Genomic DNA, 17041 nt, shown 5'->3' with positions numbered 1-17041 from the left:
CATTGACAAAAATCTGAGCAATCCTCCCAGCTCTCAGCCTGTGCACAGTAAAGCGAAATAGAGCCCTCAGATGCTTTGTTCCTAGTGGGGTTCAACATACACAGCAAACTTGCCGCCTCTTCCTCCTTGCTGCACACCCAGTATGCCAGCCCTGAACGTGCATGCTCATGCCAGAGCCCAGGGGCACGCACATGCTCCCTGCCTTCCCCATTGCTCCTTGTTCCCTTCCCTGCACACACAGGGTATCAAACAGGAAAGGATTCAGGGAACTGTTCCCACAGCCTGAGCCGGCAGCAGGGGGAAGAACAACACGACCTCATTCTTCCTGCCCAAAATGAAACAGGAAAGCGGCTCCCAGGCCCTGGGGGCGGGGGAAACTGGGCTGGGACAGAAGGCAAGATGACGAGGCTCCCATGTGGGGGACAGGTAGGACACTCGCAGGCCTGCACGTCCACACTGCCAGGCTGGGCTGGGCTGCACGGGCTGCCAGGCTAGCAGAGGAGAGCTAGCTAACCTTCCAGGCTCTGACGCCTGAGGTGGGGAGCCGGGAGACCCTTGTCCATGCTGGCTTTCTGGGGAATGTGAGAACCCATGCATGCACTTGGTGTGGGCTACTCCAACCTGCAGCCTATGCCTCACTCCACCTCTAGCAACTCAGCAGAAGCCAGGCCAGACACTTTGATGTGAACAGGCCACCTCATCCTTCCTCTCTCTAGGGCTTCCTGAAAGTCACTTTTGAGGGTCAAGCCCCTTCCCACAGGCAAGGGATTCAAGGCTCTCCTAACCACGTGACTGTCCAGGGCTACAGATGTGCCTGGCGTGGCACAAACAGGGCTAGACCACAGCTCCAGATTCCCCATGAAGTGATTTCAAATACCCACATTTAGTTTGCATGCTATTTCACGGGTGAATTCAGAGAAGCTTAGGAGTTCACTTTTTACATCCTCAGCTCTCGTCTAAATATTTTGAGACAGAGTCTTTCTAAATCTCTGGCTGGACTCGAACTTTTGATCCTCCTATCTCAGCCTCCCAGAGTGCTGGATTATAGGTTCACAGGTTCACACCTGGTTTAGCACCTAACAGCCTGGAAACAGGGCCATGCCTAGAGAATCAGTCTGACCGCACGGTGACTTTTAGCCCTGAGGACAGCTGCTTCTTCAGGACCCCTTGGCGGGTGGCCACCTGGAGACGTGCAGCGCTTTTATTCTGCTTGCTCAGCCAGGGGCCCTCTGCGGCCTCAGGCTAACATCAGGCTGGCCAACGGGTAGAAGAAGAGGAAGAGTGGTTCCTGCCTGTCCCACTCAGGCTGAAGAAGGGCACTGGACTCAACCCAGGGGCCAGGACCATCTCTGGCTCTCTGCCTGCACCTCTCTGGCTCTCCCCGCTTGGGTCCGCACCGGTAGACCCAGCCTCCGCCCCATGTAGCCTCCTGCATTCCGGGAAGGGGATGGAAATGATTCACTCAGGGAACTGTGACTGTCCCTTCCCGGGGAGGGGATGCGTCTGAGAGGTCCCCATGGCCTTGCCTGAGCCACCGCGCCCTCCCTCGCACCCAGGGCGCAGGGCCCGGCCCGGAGCCCGGCTGGACCCTGGCGGCCCCGGCGGCGGAAGCGGCAGGTGCACCCGGTCGCCAGGTCAACTCTCCACCTGCCGCCTCGCCGGGCGCCCCGGGGCTCCCGGGCTCCGGGCCCCCCGCGCGCTTTGTTCCAGCCCGACTTCCTGTTTGCGGCCGTCGACCCCGGCTCACTTCCCGGGCCGGGAAGCAGCCGAAGGCCGCGAGTTTCTCGGAGACTCGCCCGCCTGCTGGGCTCCGCCTCCGGCCTCCCCGAAGTCCGCCCCCAGCCTGGGAGCCCGCGTGGAGCACTGCGGCCTGGCACTAGGGGGCGCTGCGCCGCCGTCGGGCTGCGCGTGGACCGGCTGTGAGCTGCGGCCCCACTGTGGGATCGCGCGTCGGTCCTCCGAGAGATCAGTATGCGCTCCTGCCCCGCAAAGCGCCGGGCCCCTAAGACAAGGGGATAGTAGACGCGAGGGAGCCCGGTGCGATGGCTTCCCCGATGTCCTCACGGTGCCCAGCGTACCAGTTTGGGGGGCTCCTGTGCCCCCTGCCCACCGCGGGGCTTGGGATCAGCTGAGTAGTCCTAGAAGTGGCCTTAGGAGGCAGTTTAGATCCCATGTCGCCTCCACACTTGATTCCCTTCGTGCAGCTGCTGAAAGCACCGCTGGCCTGGCTGAGCCAACCTCCTCTGGTGTGGGTAGTTGCAGGGAGAGGCCCCTGCATCAGGACTCAGCATCAGGACTGAGACCTCAAGAATCACCTTGCCTCAGGGTGTGGTGGTGCATGCCTGTAATCCCACCACTGTGGGAGGCTGAGGCAGGAGGATGGCAAATTTGAGCTCAGCCTTAGTAATTTCACAATTTAGTATGACCGCATCTCAAAATCTAAAAAATGGGGCTGGGGATTTAGCTCAGCAGTACAGTGCCTGCCTGGCAAGTGCAAAGTCCTGAGTTAGATCCCTGGTACAAAAATAAAAGGTTGGAGATGTAGCTCAGTGTGAAGGCCCTGGGTTCACTCCCTAGTAACACACACACACACACAGACATACACACATGCACACACACATGCACACACACACACACACATACACACACAAGAAGCATATGAATTTGTACCACAGTAACTTTTTACCACTTTTCCCTGAACTCCTAAACACCCTGGCCAAGAGTGGGCTCAGTTTGTTCGCTCCAACATCAAAGATCCAGGACACAAGGTCCAAAAAGCCAGACAAAGCTCCAGCCAGAAACAAGGCCACAGAATGAAAAAAAAATCTTTTTTTCTGCCAGGCGTAGTGGCACATGCCTGTGATTCCAGCACTCGGGAGCCTGAGGCAGGAGGATCACCATGAGCTCAAGGCCAGCCTGGGCTATATAGTGAGTTCAGGGCCAGCCTGAACTACAAAGGGAGACCCTGCCTCAAAAAAAAAAAAAATGTTTTTTTTCTTACTCAACTGTCAAACACAATCAATAAGAACACTTCGTGACCCCTGGTCCCTGAAATGTGTATAGGGATTACTCCCCGCAGTGACACACTCATCAGTTCTCCAGCAGACAGCAGCTGAGCATCCTCCAATTCAGGCCCGATCTCTCATCGCCTACCTGGAGACAGGGTCAGGTCCTCCTGGGATAGGGGCTCAGCCACACAAGACTGCTCCTCCCTTCTCATGCTGATCCGAAGCCATAGGCTCTTTGACTTGTGATTGGACTGACCTGCTATAAATCGAGGTTCCTGCAATCTGCTCCTCCAGCTCAGGTAATCTGTTAGAGTGGCCCACAGAGCTCCAGGCAACACTTTATTTGCATACACTGGTTTATTATACAGGATATTGCAAAGGATACAGATAGGGCCAGGTATGGGGATGGGGGAGGAGCTTCTGTGCTGTCTCTGGGAGACTCACCCCTCAGGAGCTGCCATGTGTCCTCCAGAAGCTGAGCAAACCCCATGCTTCTGGGTTCCTTGGAGGCTTCGTCACATGGGCATGATTGCTTAACTTATTGGCCACTGGAGATCACCCAGCCTCCAGCCTCTCTCCTCTCCCTGAGCCTGGAGGATACAGCCGAATGTGGCAACTCTCTAACCCCGCTTCGGTCATCATCAAGGAATCATCCATCATCCCGAAGCTCCCCAGGGTCTGCCAGCCATCAGTTAGCTCAACAGTATACAAAAAGACATTTATTCTTTTAGGAGTTGTATGCAAGGAAACAGACTGAAGAGCAAATATATTTTCCCCAATGTCACATAGGTGACCAGCTGAGAGCTCAGGAATCTGAATTTAGCAACAGGTGCCTCAGGGGCTGCCCTATGTCGTGGCACCTCCTGCAAGGCAGAGCCATCCAGGCTGGGCCAGGGATGGCCAGGCTGGCTGTCTCCAGTAGTCCCTCTGCCTGGGTTAGGTAGGGAGTTGGTCTGAGGATTACTGTCCCTCTCCCTCAGTGGCAGACATTTGGCCACACTCATCCTATTAGGCCCAGGTCAGTTTCACACCTTCACTAATGGCTTCCTTTCCTTTGCTTCCTCTCTTGTAAAAAAAGATGTGAAAGATCATGGAGTTCTCTCCGGCCCATTAGCAGTGGGCCCTGGGACAGTGATGTCCCAGCTTTTCTCATTAAAGGGACTTCTTTTGCATGGCTTTCAAAGGGCCTGAGTCTGCACCCTACATCAGGATTCTGTTAAACAGTTACTTCTCTCCATGGGCTCTTTTTCTAGGCTTCTCTTCCAAAGCCAAGGCCCACAATACTGCAGCATTTCCATGTGGTCTGATATTCCACCCTGAGCCTATGGGTCACCTCTCTGTGTGGCCTGGCACTCTGCTGAAATGCTCCCCATGGCAGTTCTTCCGCAGTCCTGCAGTCTTGCTTCCTGCCCACACAAACCCATTACCCCAGACCCTCTTCTAGACAGACTAGGACCAAGCTCCGAGTAACCAGAACACTGGCCACTCAGAGGTGCCCTTCAGTGCTCTTTTCCTTCCTGGAGGGCAGACAGTGGGCCAAGAGCCAGGCTTTCCCACCATGCCAGGCACCCTTCTGCAGCTAAGGGTTTGTGGGTAAATCTTTACAGTCCCTGCCTTTGTGGGTTAAAGGCCAGACACCTTCCCCTGGGCCTTGGACACAAATGGCACAACCAGCAAAAATGCTGTCTGACTCCTCCGAGGTGGACTGAGGGTGTGTAGGGCCCGCTACCCCAAAATACACCGTTCTAAACTAAAGTGGGGGGCAGCAATGCAGGCAGACGCTTTCATGGATCTTCCCCTATCTGCCTCAGGACAGGTCCTCCAAAATCTCATTGACTCATGTCACAGGAGAAGACACTGAAAGTTACCACCACAGGCAGGCAGACCTTCTCATGAGCTGCCACCTTTTTCTCTGAGGGCCGCTCATCTTTCTGCAAAAATCACTTACTCTCCCCTACACTGCTTGCTTCCTCCCTTGCCTCTGTCCTGGGTTTGGGGGGATTCACTTTTCCTTCACGAAAGCAGTGCATCTGTGTACCTTTTCTCCTATGACACTGCCTACTATCAGCCTATCTCATAGACTCAATTATCAAACTCTCAAAGAGTAGGTCTTCCCTCCCCCTAAAGGCTCCATGGACAGACTCCGTGACTCCATCTGCCCATCCTTTTGTTCCTGAGAAGAAATTTTATTCTGACTTTGCTGTAGAGACATTTCCCATCACAAGGTATATCCACCAAGCTTAGCAGTACTGTGTGTGCTAAAGAGTGCTCTCATCAGTGGATGTACTGCTGTGAAAACCTGAATGGCCTTTATGTGCCTGGACTAGATTATTCCTCTGCAGAAGTTTTCCCTTCAGAAAAGCGCCGAGAAGCTCCCCACCACCACCAAGGATCTAAATCAGGATGTTGTACTTTCGAGGCCATCGTGGTGCCACTGAGCTAAATCCCCGGCCCCAAGAAGCACTGTTAGTACAGTGAACTCTCAGAAGCCCACACCTTCAGAGGAGACCTGACAGCATCTAGCATCTTGCCTGCAGGGGCACAGAGGGCTCAGGCTCTTGGGAAGGTGGTGGTCCACCCTCCCACCCTTTTGGCAAAATGTTGGTGGGACCCGTGTCCTCCTTGCACACGGGCCAAAGACCTGGTGACAATGCTTATCTCACAGAGGTCTGTGAGAAGCATGCTCCCTCATGGTTGTGAGTTAATTGACATATTCTAACAACCCCCATACCCCCAACACACACAGAGAAAAGCTCTCTCTGTGCTAAAGCAACCATTATATGAACAGCATGTTGGGGCAGACTATTACCCATTCTGCCTCTTATTATTCTTTTTTAAGGTTTTACATTTATTAAAGGTCAGAAAAGAAACAGGCTCTGCAAAGTGAGTTTAGGCCAAGGAAAAGTATGCGAAAAAAGCACACTGTAGAGCATGAGGGTGGACTGCTGTGAAGGTACACAGTAGCCCCGTTTTGCCTTTTAAAGGCCTTTTTTTTTTCTGGTACTGGGGATCAAACTCGGGACCTTGCACTTGGGAGGCAGGCGCCTGAACCACTGAGCTAAACCCCCAGCCTCTAAAGGCCTTTCTTTGTAGGCATGGTAGTGCATGCTTGTGATCCCAGCACTCTGGGGAGCCAAGGCAGGAGGATCACAAGTTCCAGCCCAGCCTGGGCAATTTAGCAACTTAATGGGACCCTGTAAAGTAAAAAATAAAAAAGTTTGGAGATGTAGCTCAGTGAAAAAGTACAGAAAGAAAGAAAGAAAGGAAGGAAGGAAAGAAGGAAGAAAGAACGAAAGAAAGAAAAAGGAAGGAAGGGCGAGGGATTTAGCTCTGTGGTGCTGACCTAAGTGCAAGGTCCTGAGTTTGATCCCCAGTACAGAAAGAGAGAGAGAGAGAGAAAGGAAGGAGGAAGGAAGGAAAAGAAAAGAAAAGAAAAGAGAAAAGAAAAGACAGTGGAGGGAGATGGCTGAAGAGTTCTTCCAACGAATCTAAAACGTTTATCCTGCTCGCTTTCCTTAGCCACTAAGGAAAGCGCTGTGCCAGACTGAGAGACTACGACTGCTCTGGATAAGATGAAAAGTGCAAAGTCCACAGTGAAAAGAAAAGGGAATCAACGACTGGCCACCAAATGTTCCCATGTGCCTGGCACTGGCTGAGGAGTAATTTCTTCCACCCCTGTGAGACCCTGCGAGGCGAATGCTGTTCGTTATCGCTCCCATGTCACTGTGAGGGAAACTGAGGAGCAGAGGCAGCACAGCTAAGGTGGTGGAGCAGGGCTCAAATCTGAGTGAGCTGATCTTATAGCCTGGTTCTGGGCAAGCTTTGCATCCTTCTGGAATTGGCAGCTTTAAAGACTAACATCATCATTTAGCAGATTAAGCAAACAGAATTCCATAGCTCCCTCCCTGTGTCAGACAACTGTGCTCCCTAACACTGGAGTGGATCAGACGTCTGGATTGGGAAGGGAAGGAACAGATCATAAGGAAATGAGCAGTACCCACATGAAGGGGAACAATTAGGAAAGGTTAATTTGGGAAAGGTCCAGGAGAGGAAGCCACCACATGCTCATCACGTGGCAGTCATGTGCGACTGTAAAGTGGAGGCACCATATGGGTCACCTCTCCTAGCCTGGGCTAGGAAGGAAAGACAGGATGGGTTTCCTCCTGAGGTTATAAAGGAAGAAGCTCAGTGACTGCTTCAGTGTCTCACAGGAGGGAAGGAGACAGATGCGGACCGGAAACAGGCAGGCCACGTTCACAGGCAGCTGTTTAAGACCCCTTTGGACAATTTCTGTGGAGATTCCTACTCTGAGAGGGTCCAGGTTTGAGCCTGTGTCTCGAGACATCGCCCTGTCCAAGAGCTTCCTGTACTCTGTGTTCACGCAGAACCTTCCCTGTGCCAAATCTGTGTCAGCTCCTCAAGCCCTGAGGTAAGCACTGCTGTCAGGGAGCTCAGGGTAGTGGAAGGCAGGATGTCAAACGGTGATCAGCGAGGAGGCTGGGAGCTGGATCACCTGCTCACAGCTCTGTCACCATGAATTTACTGACGTTTTCTGTTTGCTTATCTGTGAAATGGTATTTACCTCGTAGAGTAGGGTAGACCTTTCTAATTAGAGCAGGTATAAAAGTGTTTAGCAAACTGCCTGGCATATGGTAAGCATTCAATAAACGACTGTTTCTGTTATGAGCTCGAGGTGGAGGTGGAGGGGACAGATAAACACGGGTGACCTAAAGGGCCTGGGAGCATGGAAGAGGGAGTGTCTAATGGCCTGGGGCAGGATCCTGACAGTAAGGACAGAGAGGGTGTTAGGAAATTCCAACCTGGGCTTTGGCTGGGGTGGGGAAAGCCCTAAGCAAGAAATGTCCCCCAAGAGACTCAGACATGCTGTCCACCCCACCTCATCAGAAAAGCACCAACCACTCCTTAAAAAGAACTTTCTTATTTAAAAATTGCACTTCATACAACTTGGAAAATAGAGAAAAACTTACCCATAATACCAACACCCCAACACTAGAATTTGAACCTCTCCATCCTTATTCTCCAGGCATCTTGTTTTTAATTGTTTTAATCACAATGCACAGTTCATATCTTGCATTTTTGCCTTATTATGCACTTGCAGAGATTTTCATTATACTTTTTTCATAAGGATTTTGATATTTTGGGTTTTTGTTCTTTTTTTTGAGACAGGGTCTTGCTATGTAGTTCAGGCTGGCCTGAACTCACTCTGTAGCCCAAGCTGGCCTCAAACTTGCAGCATTCATCCTGCCTCAGCCTCCCAAGTGCTGGGATTACAGGCCTGCACCACTATGCTTGCCATGGATTTTGATTTTTTTTTTTTGGTACCGGGGATCAATTTGGGTCCTTCTGCTTGCAAGGCAGGCAGTGGAACCACTGAGCTAAATCCCCGGCCCCTGGATTTTGATTTTTAAGTGACACAGAAATAGCCAGGTGTGGTGGTGGATGCCTGTAATAGCATTTGGGAGGCTGGGGCAGTACTGTTGTGAGTTTGAGGTCAGGCTGGGCTACACAGCGAGTTCAAGGCTAGTCTGAACTACCATAGTGAGACCCTATTACAAAAGAAAACAATGTTCTTTTAAAATATAGAAATAGTTTATGTTCTTTTTTTAAAATCCCAATCAGAATTAGCATAAAAATAGAAAGTACAAATACGGAGTACAAGTACTCAGAGGTGTAATTGCTTTTAGCATTTTGAGATTTTTTTCTATGTAAAAAAGTACAGTTGTGTGCCACCACATCTGGCCTGAGACTTTTTCCCCCAGTCCTAGAGACTGAATCCAGGGCTTCTGAACACATTGGGCAAGGGCGGTACCACTGAGCTGGGATTACAGGTGTGTGCCACACCTAGCTTCCAGACATTAAATTAAAAAAAACAGCCTATTTTTTCCCTTAATTATACATCACAGATGCTTCCATGCCAGTAAATGTAGGCATATGTAATTGTTTCCAATGGCTTCACACATTTCATGGGCTATGAGTGTGACTGAAATATACAGTGAAAGTTTAAGTGTTTTTTTTTTTTTGGTACCTGGGATCAAACTCAGGACCTTGCACTTTCCAGGCAGGCAGCAGAACCACTGAGCTAAATCCCCAGCCCAAAATTTTAAATTTTAAAAAAATGACAGCAAATGACACATTGTGTAATTAATCTCCCTCCCGATACTCTCCCTTGCTTTGAACACATATCATTCTTGCCACTTTCTGAAACAGTTCTGGAAGTCTTCTTTCATGTCTTTATGATAAAAAATACAGTGAGTGCTGCAGCCAGGTACCATCCAAAAGAAAGGCAGCCTTGTAAAAACGTGATGGTGTCCTCTATTCCACCTGTTGGCCACATCTGGCACTGTGCAACTTCTGGCTCTTCCTCAAAGTCAAAACCACCACAAAAGATAAAGATGGAGGCAACCTTGACAACACAACTAAAGACACTTGAGAAGGGGCTTTTAGAACTGCTTCAGACTGGCAAGAACTAGGGATAACTGTGTTTGAAGCAAGGGGGATTAATGAGAACGTGTGTCTTACTGTAATAAATCTCAAAATGGTTCACATTCACTGTATTTTTTGATCACACATCATATATAAAATATACGTAACCACCTGTGGTTGAATATTTTTGTTGCAGTGTAACAGTGTGTGTGTGCGCACTTCTCCATCATGTGAAATGGCCATAATTTACTTAAATATTTAGCTATTTTGGGGTATGTTAAGTAGTTTTTCTTCTTTTGTTTTGCTATAATAAATAACAATGCATTGGAAATCTTCAGGCATATGGCTTTTCCCATATTTTGAATAATTTCCTGGAGTGGAAGTATTGGGTCAAAGGGCAAGGACATTTTATAATTCTTGATTTGTATCACCAAGCTGCTTTCCCAAAGGGTGGGTGAGGCCGATTCAGATCCTTCCAGCCTTATCCCACGGAAGGTGGTGATCGGTGAGGAAACCTGGACCTTTTCCTGAAGATGCTGGCAGCAGAGGTTGGGCTTTGATGACCAGCAGGGACAAGGACAGGGCCAGGACAGGGACAAGAGAAGAGGGAAGAGAACGTGGGAAGTGCAGGCAGCAGAAGGAGAAAGGAATGACCAGGAGTGACCATTCCGCTTCAGGGTTTTGGTTTTTATTTTTTCCCAATTGGAAAAGTAATTTATGTTCTTTGTAAAGAATCTAGACTTTTTCATATATTAGAATTTAATATTGAAAAGTTGTCCTTTGGTGTCACCCTCTGCTTAGTTTAGACCTCATCTTTCAGATTATTTCCAGCTGGGTGTGGTGGTGCACACCTGTATCCCCAGCACTCCGCAGGCTGAGGCAGGAGGATTGCCTCAAGTTCAAGGCCAGCTTGGGCTACATAATGCATTCAAGGCTAGCCTGAATTAGAGAGTGAGACCTTGCGTCAAAAAACCCTCCAAAACAAACCGATTATTTTCTACATAAACACGACGGAATAATTTGCTTTTAAAGAAATCGTTTCCTACTATATGCAGACACCTGGGGAGTAACTGCGCAGTGCGCAGGCAGATTTTCGTGTAAATAATCATACTCGAATAAGCAGTATCACCCATTTCCCATGCCTCAGGCCCTGCGCCGTCTCGGAGCAGCCTGGAGCCAGTACTGCGGGGCGCAGGCTTCCCAGCCAGAGAGCCCGGGGCAGCCCGGGCAGCGTGTTGCCGGGGACAGAGGTCTACGATTATTCCTGGCTCTCTGGGACCTCGGCTGGGATGCCCCTGTCCAACCTCAGTCCCCAAGAATGGCCATCCCTGCAAACCCTCAAATCGGGAAACCAAACCCTGGCCCCGGGGCAGCACTGCCCGACGTCCCTATCTCCTTGGCCTCTCACGCGGATGCAGCGACGACTCCCGGGGACTGCTTCCCGGCAGCCGGCCGCTCTTCCTCAACCCACCACCCCACCTGGGCTGGGGTCCCACGTTCGGCCGCGCGTCGCCGTCACACGAGGCCTGTAAACTCGTGCCGCCCCGCCTGACTCAACCGCGACCTCTGCAGCACTCCCTGCTGCCCCCGTGACTCAACTTCCCCACTTGCTCACGCAGGCCAGCGGCGTGAGGCGCCCGCACGGAATGGGGAGACGGCTCCCCGTGCTGCCGAGGCGGAGCGTAGGGTCGGGAGTCTCCGCCGGCCCAAGCGCCCTCCTGTACGCACCTCGCCCGCCCGCCCCGGCCCCAAGCACCCACGCGGGGAGACCGGCTTCGGAGCGCGCCGCTGAGATCTCCACCACGGCTCCTCCAGGGCGGGCTGCGCAGGGGAGGCCGGGTCCGGGCCGGGCCCGCGCCGCAGCCGCCGCCGAAGCCTGACGCAATCCCCGGCTCCCTTGCTGCAGCCAGCGCGAGGAAACCTCAGACGCCTTTGCATCACTCTTGCCAGCTTCGCTCTCGAGGAGGGGCTCGGCCAATCAGCGCGCGCGCTGCACCCGAGGGCGGTCGCTCAGCCACCAATTTACAGCCCCGCGCGGTTAACCGAGAAGCAAGATCCAAAGGTGATTGGCCAAAAGGGTGTCTGTCCCGCCCCAATCACCGCGACAGCTGGCCGCGGGGGGCGGGGCGCCCGGCCAGAGGGTTTAAAGGGCGCCTCCACCAGGGCTACTCAGTTTAGCTACCGAGCGGTGCCAGGCCAGGTGTACGCGTCCGTCGGCCCTTCCGCGCCCGCCCCGGAGACGAGCCCCGGAGGCCGCCCGGGCCGACCCGGCCGACCCTGTGCCCGGCACCATGAAGCAGGAGGCCGCGGTCCAGAACACTCCGCCTCCCTCGCCGTTCCCGGCATCGTCAGTGCAGACCCCCCAGGAGGACGGCGAACCCCAAGCACTGTGGATTTTCGGATACGGCTCCCTGGTGTGGAGGCCCGACTTTGCCTACAGCGACAGCCGCGTGGGCTTCGTGCGCGGCTACAGCCGGCGCTTCTGGCAGGGTGACACCTTCCATCGGGGCAGTGACAAAATGGTGAGCATCCGACCGTGCCGGAGAGCCAGGCGGTGGGGAGCATGGCCTGAGTGCCCCGGATTGCTGTGGTAAATGTGTCCACCTGCATCCCGGCTTGCCGAGTAAACGGGGGTGCTCAGGGCATCGCTGTGGGATGTCTCGAGTCCCAATCTGTGGGTACCTGGGATGATGTGCAGGCTGGGCCTTAGCCTGTGTCTGTCTTCCCGTCCATCTCTCCTACATCCCTGCATCACGCCCCGAAGGTCCTCTGGACCGTGGGGCCCCCAAAGCCTGAGCGCCCGGATTTTAATCAGCCCAATCGGGCTGATTTCTCACTTGTTTTTTTCCAAAATATTTCTTCTCTCCTTAGCCTGGCCGTGTGGTGACTCTCCTTGAAGATCGTGAGGCAAGTACTCGGGTCCAGAAGGGGACACAGGGCCCAGCATGGAGGGGTGTGATAGGCAGGCTGGGTATGGTGCCTGCCTGGCCCAGGGGAAGAGGGGTCTCCTGCAGTTCCTGTCAGAGACTCACCTGAGGAGCTTGTTAAAGCACAGATTTAGTCGACTGGGGTTAGAGTGGGTCCCAAGATGCAGGTGATGTCACTAGTTCCTGAGCCTCGCTATGAGCAGGAATTCTGTTTTCCCTGGGGCCAGACCACCTTGTCAACCCTTAAGAAAGAAGGACTAAGTCAGGGGTGGTGGAGCACGCCTGTGATCCCAGCACTCCGGAGGCTGAGGCAGGAGGATTGCTGCAAGTTCAGGCCAGGTTGAACTACATAGTAAATTTAAAGCCACACTGAACTACACAGTGAGAACCTGTCTCAAAAAAAAAGACAACTGGGTGTATTGCTAGAAGATGAACTCATCAGCTCATCACCCACCTCCCTTACACACACAGCCCAGGGGGTAGCATTCTGTCACTGACCACAGGTGTCCCTGTTCCCCCTCTAGGGCTGCACTTGGGGTGTGGCATACCAGGTTCAAGGCGAGCAAGTGAATGAGGCCCTGAAGTACCTGAATGTTCGGGAGGCAGTGCTTGGCGGCTATGACACCAAGGAGGTGACCTTCTACCCTCAGGATACACCAGAGCAGCCCCTCAAGGCACTGGCCTATGTAGCCACCCCACAGAACCCTGGCTACTTGGGCCCTGCTCCGGAGGAGGCCATTGCTACCCAGATCCTGGCCTGCCGGGGCTTCTCTGGCCACAACCTCGAGTACTTGCTGCGACTTGCTGACTTCATGCAGCTCTGTGGGCCTCAGGCGCAGGATGAGCATCTGGAAGCCATTGTGGATGCGGTGGGCTCCATGATGCCCTGTTTCTGCCCCATCGAGCAGTCTCTGGCACTGATCTGAGAGGCAGAGCCCCTGCAGGGAGTACACATGCAGACCCTGGGGCAGATGTCCAGCCCAGTGCCTGAGTCAGACATGATACAGCTGGAGCCCCTGAGAGGACATGGCAGGCAGCTGGGGACACCTCTCCCTATGCCCGCCTGCCTGCCAGCCTGCACCTCTCCTGTGTGATGCTGACTTCCTACTTGAAACTTAATTTATTGCACCATGTTGGTGTGGTGGGCAGGGTGGGGGGCCTGCCCTGGACATGGGCCCTGCTGTGTGGTGGTCCAGCCCAGACCCCTGGTGCCTCACCAGATCCCCCCAGTGCTGCTGCTAACCCCACATCACCCAGTCCTCCAGCTGCCCAGGGAGCTTCCATGCACTTTCATCCTCTGTCCACTGAGACCGGCCATTCCCCAGCTGTGGAAGAGCTCCTGCGCGAGTGTCCATCCCGCTATGTGAAGGGCAGGAGCATGGAGAGGGGCCAACAAGGGCTGAGGCCTGCACATCCACTGGGAGCTCAGGGCAGAGCTGGATCTGATGCCTGGACACACTGAGAGACAGGCCTGGGCTTCTTACCTTTGTGGTTTTCTCTCCTGGTCACTCTGTCTGTCTGCTTATCTGGGCCACTCCTGTGTATCTCTTGTTCTATTCCTGGGGGCTGGACAGGTCCTAGCCCCTTCCCCATCTGTTCCATACATTTGCCCATAAACTGGTCTCTTGTTATCTGTGCTGTGTTGGAATGTGATTCTTTTTGTACACAGAGCTTGCCATCAGCAAGGAGCAAGCCCAGAAAGGCTCCTAAGAAGGGAAGGGCTCCCTTTGCCCCCTTCCTTTTCTCCCAGGGAGGGGCAGCTGAGCAGGCAGGACCAGGTTCCACCACTCCCAAGGGCACAATCTAGAGCAGTGGTGCCGAACCTATGGCACACTTGCCCCACTAGGCAAAGTCCTTTCTGTTGGCATGCAAGCCAGATCACTCCAGCATCGCCCTAGCAGCCAAACATTCAGATTTAATTTCAGTGTAGTCACTTTGCAATAAATAAGTGGGTTTTGGGTTGCAGTTTGGGCACTTGGTCTCTAAAAGGTTCACCATCACTGATCTAGATCCTAATGCATGCAAATAATGCCTCTGACTTGTGCAGAATTTAGTCCATGCAGCTGAACTTGGCAGCACTGTGAGCAGTGTCCTTGTCACTGACCTGGGACATGACCTGGGATCTTGTGTCTCACCCTCCCCAGCTGACTGTGGAGGCTGGCAAGCTAAGGAGGCTGAGACCCGGTTTTCCTCCAGCTGCATGGCCAGCTGTGGCCTCTTCCTGACTGAGAGGCCAGAGGCCTGGCTTCCTGTTAAAGGAACATGGATAAGCAGGACACAGTGACACATGCCTGTAATCTTAGCACTTGGGAGGCTGAGGCAGGGGGATTGCTGCGAGTTCAAGGATAGCCTCAACTACATAACAAGAGCCTGTCTCAGCAAACAAAAAACAAAACAAAACAAAAAACGTGTTAAGGTATGGTGATGACAACTTTTGGGGATGGTGCTGACAGCAGGGTCCTGTGACCTGGAAGACCTCATGTCCCTTTTACTGCTAGGTGCTGCAGTGCTGTTCGTCCCTTCTATCAGGACTCACCATGGTGCACTGAGTGGCCAGAGTGGTCTCTGGCCTGCTGCTTGTTCCCCCACCTGTCCCTGGACTCCTCTCCTTGTGTCCTGGCCCAGGGCTCCTGAGCCCTGAATGAACGGCACTTTGGACCACTCCTGCCCCTGCAGGATGGGCACGGGCTGAGCTGACAGACAGCAGCAGCACAGGAGTCTGAGTCCCCCCAGCCCCTTCCCTCTGCTCAGCCGCCTGGGCTTCAATTCAGCCTGTGAGGTCACACTCTCCATGGCATGACGGGTGCTGCTACTGTTGTGACCTGGGTCAGACTGGGTGTCCCCAGCAGGGTCAGCTCTGACCAGGCTGGGCAGGCATTGTGCCCGGGAGGCTGCCGTGCTGAGCTGTCTCAGCAGCCTTGTCCCTTGGCCATGGGTGGGAAAAGTGTGGAGTCCAGCCAGGCTCTTCTGGGAACCTAGTCAGAGCAACATGGCAGGAGGAGGTGGTGGCAGGTATCAGGGAGCCCTGGGCAGTCACCCCTAGGCCTCCTGTGTACACAGCCCTGCTCTAGACTGGAGGTCTGATGGGGTGGGGAGGGCTGCTTGCCAGTTGCAAGTTGGATCGGGCACTGTTCTGGGCACTGGGGACACAGCAGTGAGGAACCCTTCTTCCTAAGGAGCATGGTGCCCACTGGGCATGGAATGAGATCGCAGGGAAAGGCCCTGACCTGGTGACTGGGAGGACAGAGAGGACTTTCTGGGGAGAGAGCCTGAGGAGGGGCCTCCTGAAGCAGGGAGTCAGGGGACATCCTGGCACAACTTCACCAGGAGGGGCATAGAGCCGGGCAGGTGGCAGGACCAGGCCTGGCTGACCTAGGATTTTTTGGGTCAGTGGGGGCTTCAGATGAGGGAATAGCAATTCTGTGTCCAGCTGCAAGGAAAAGGCTGAAAGAGGCCTACAGGCATGGCAGGGGCAGGGGCAGGTGGGATGGTCTGAGAACGGTGTAAGGAGGAGGTGGCAGGGTCTGGTGAGTGGCTGGCTGAGTAGAGCAAGGGTCTGAAGATCCAGAAGGAGAAGCAGCTGAGCTCAGGCTCAGTTTCTCCTATTACATTCTCAGACACAGACCACTTCCGAGCCCAAGTGAGTGGGTTTTCCCACAGGCGACACCACGAGTAGCTCTGTGGCACCATCCTCTAGCCCCATTCAGCTCTGACACTGCCCACAGATAGCATCAGATCCACAGGTGAGGGTTTAGCCCTGATGACAGCCCCCTTTAGCACCATTTGTGAGCCTTGGCTTGTTTTCCCTGTGCTTCTGACCCACGGGCTGTACACTGAGGTGCCCACAGTGCCCTCCACAGGTTTAGTGTGCTGCAGTGGCTCACAGGACTCAGGGAACGTGTGTGCTTTACTGATTTATTATAAAGGGAACTATGAAGGGTGCAGAGGAAGAATGCACAGGGTGAGGTATGGGAGGAAGGTGCAGTGCTTCCTTCTGTGTCCTCCCCCAGTGCCACCCTCCAGGAACTGCCATGCATTCAGCTGTCTAGAAGCGCTTGGGTTTCACAAAGACCTCATGGCATATCATCATCCGGCAGGGCTTGGCCGGATGCTTCCACATCCCTTCCCTGTAGGTGTGGGGCAGGCCCCTTCTGAAATGGGGGCTTATCAACTGCTAGCAGACATGGTACCGAAGGTAAGATTAGAGTTTCTGGGCCCACTTGGGAGGCAGTTGGGAGCAGGAACTATGGCAGGCAGGTGTGAGGCAGGGCCCGGAGCCCATGCGGGAAGTGGAAGGGGGTCCAGGAATGTGGCTGCCACCCATGAGGGTGTAGGAGGTGAGTGACACTTTACAAAAAGTGTCAAGGATCTGAAGAGCTTTTGTCTGCGTGGGACATAGCTAACTGTATTTACTGCATTAGAAATTGACATTGAGACGTTAAGCCATATTCACTAAAAAAAGCAAGGGCTAGGTGTGGTGGTCCTGGCACTTTGGAGGCTGAGCCAGGATTATGAGTCTGAAGCCAACCTGGGCTACGTGGAAAGATCCTGTCTCAAAAATCTCAAAATAATAAACATTAAAACAAGACTGAAGGTCTAGTTCAGTGGTAAAGCACATGCTTAGCATGTGTGAGGTTCTGAGTTTGATCCCTACCACCAAAA

At 53.3% G+C, this 17041-nt stretch overlaps 1 protein-coding gene across 1 annotated transcript; it reads left to right on the top strand.

Moving 5' to 3' along the window:
- The first annotated feature begins 11629 nt into the window (after positions 1 to 11629).
- Chac1 (ChaC glutathione specific gamma-glutamylcyclotransferase 1) lies at positions 11630 to 14010 on the top strand. Its single transcript, XM_004861590.4, has 3 exons — positions 11630 to 11974; positions 12324 to 12359; positions 12904 to 14010. The coding sequence occupies exons 1-3, from the start codon at positions 11744 to 11746 to the stop codon at positions 13303 to 13305; spliced, it is 669 nt and encodes a 222-aa protein (XP_004861647.1). The 5' UTR covers positions 11630 to 11743; the 3' UTR covers positions 13306 to 14010.
- The last annotated feature ends 3031 nt before the right edge of the window (positions 14011 to 17041 follow it).

Source organism: Heterocephalus glaber, unplaced genomic scaffold (assembly GCF_053883595.1).
Source record: "Heterocephalus glaber isolate CG9 unplaced genomic scaffold, H.glaber_assembly_v1.0 deba00000809, whole genome shotgun sequence".
NCBI classification, from domain to species: Eukaryota; Metazoa; Chordata; class Mammalia; order Rodentia; family Bathyergidae; genus Heterocephalus; species Heterocephalus glaber.
This window is presented reverse-complemented; position numbering and strand designations above follow the sequence as displayed.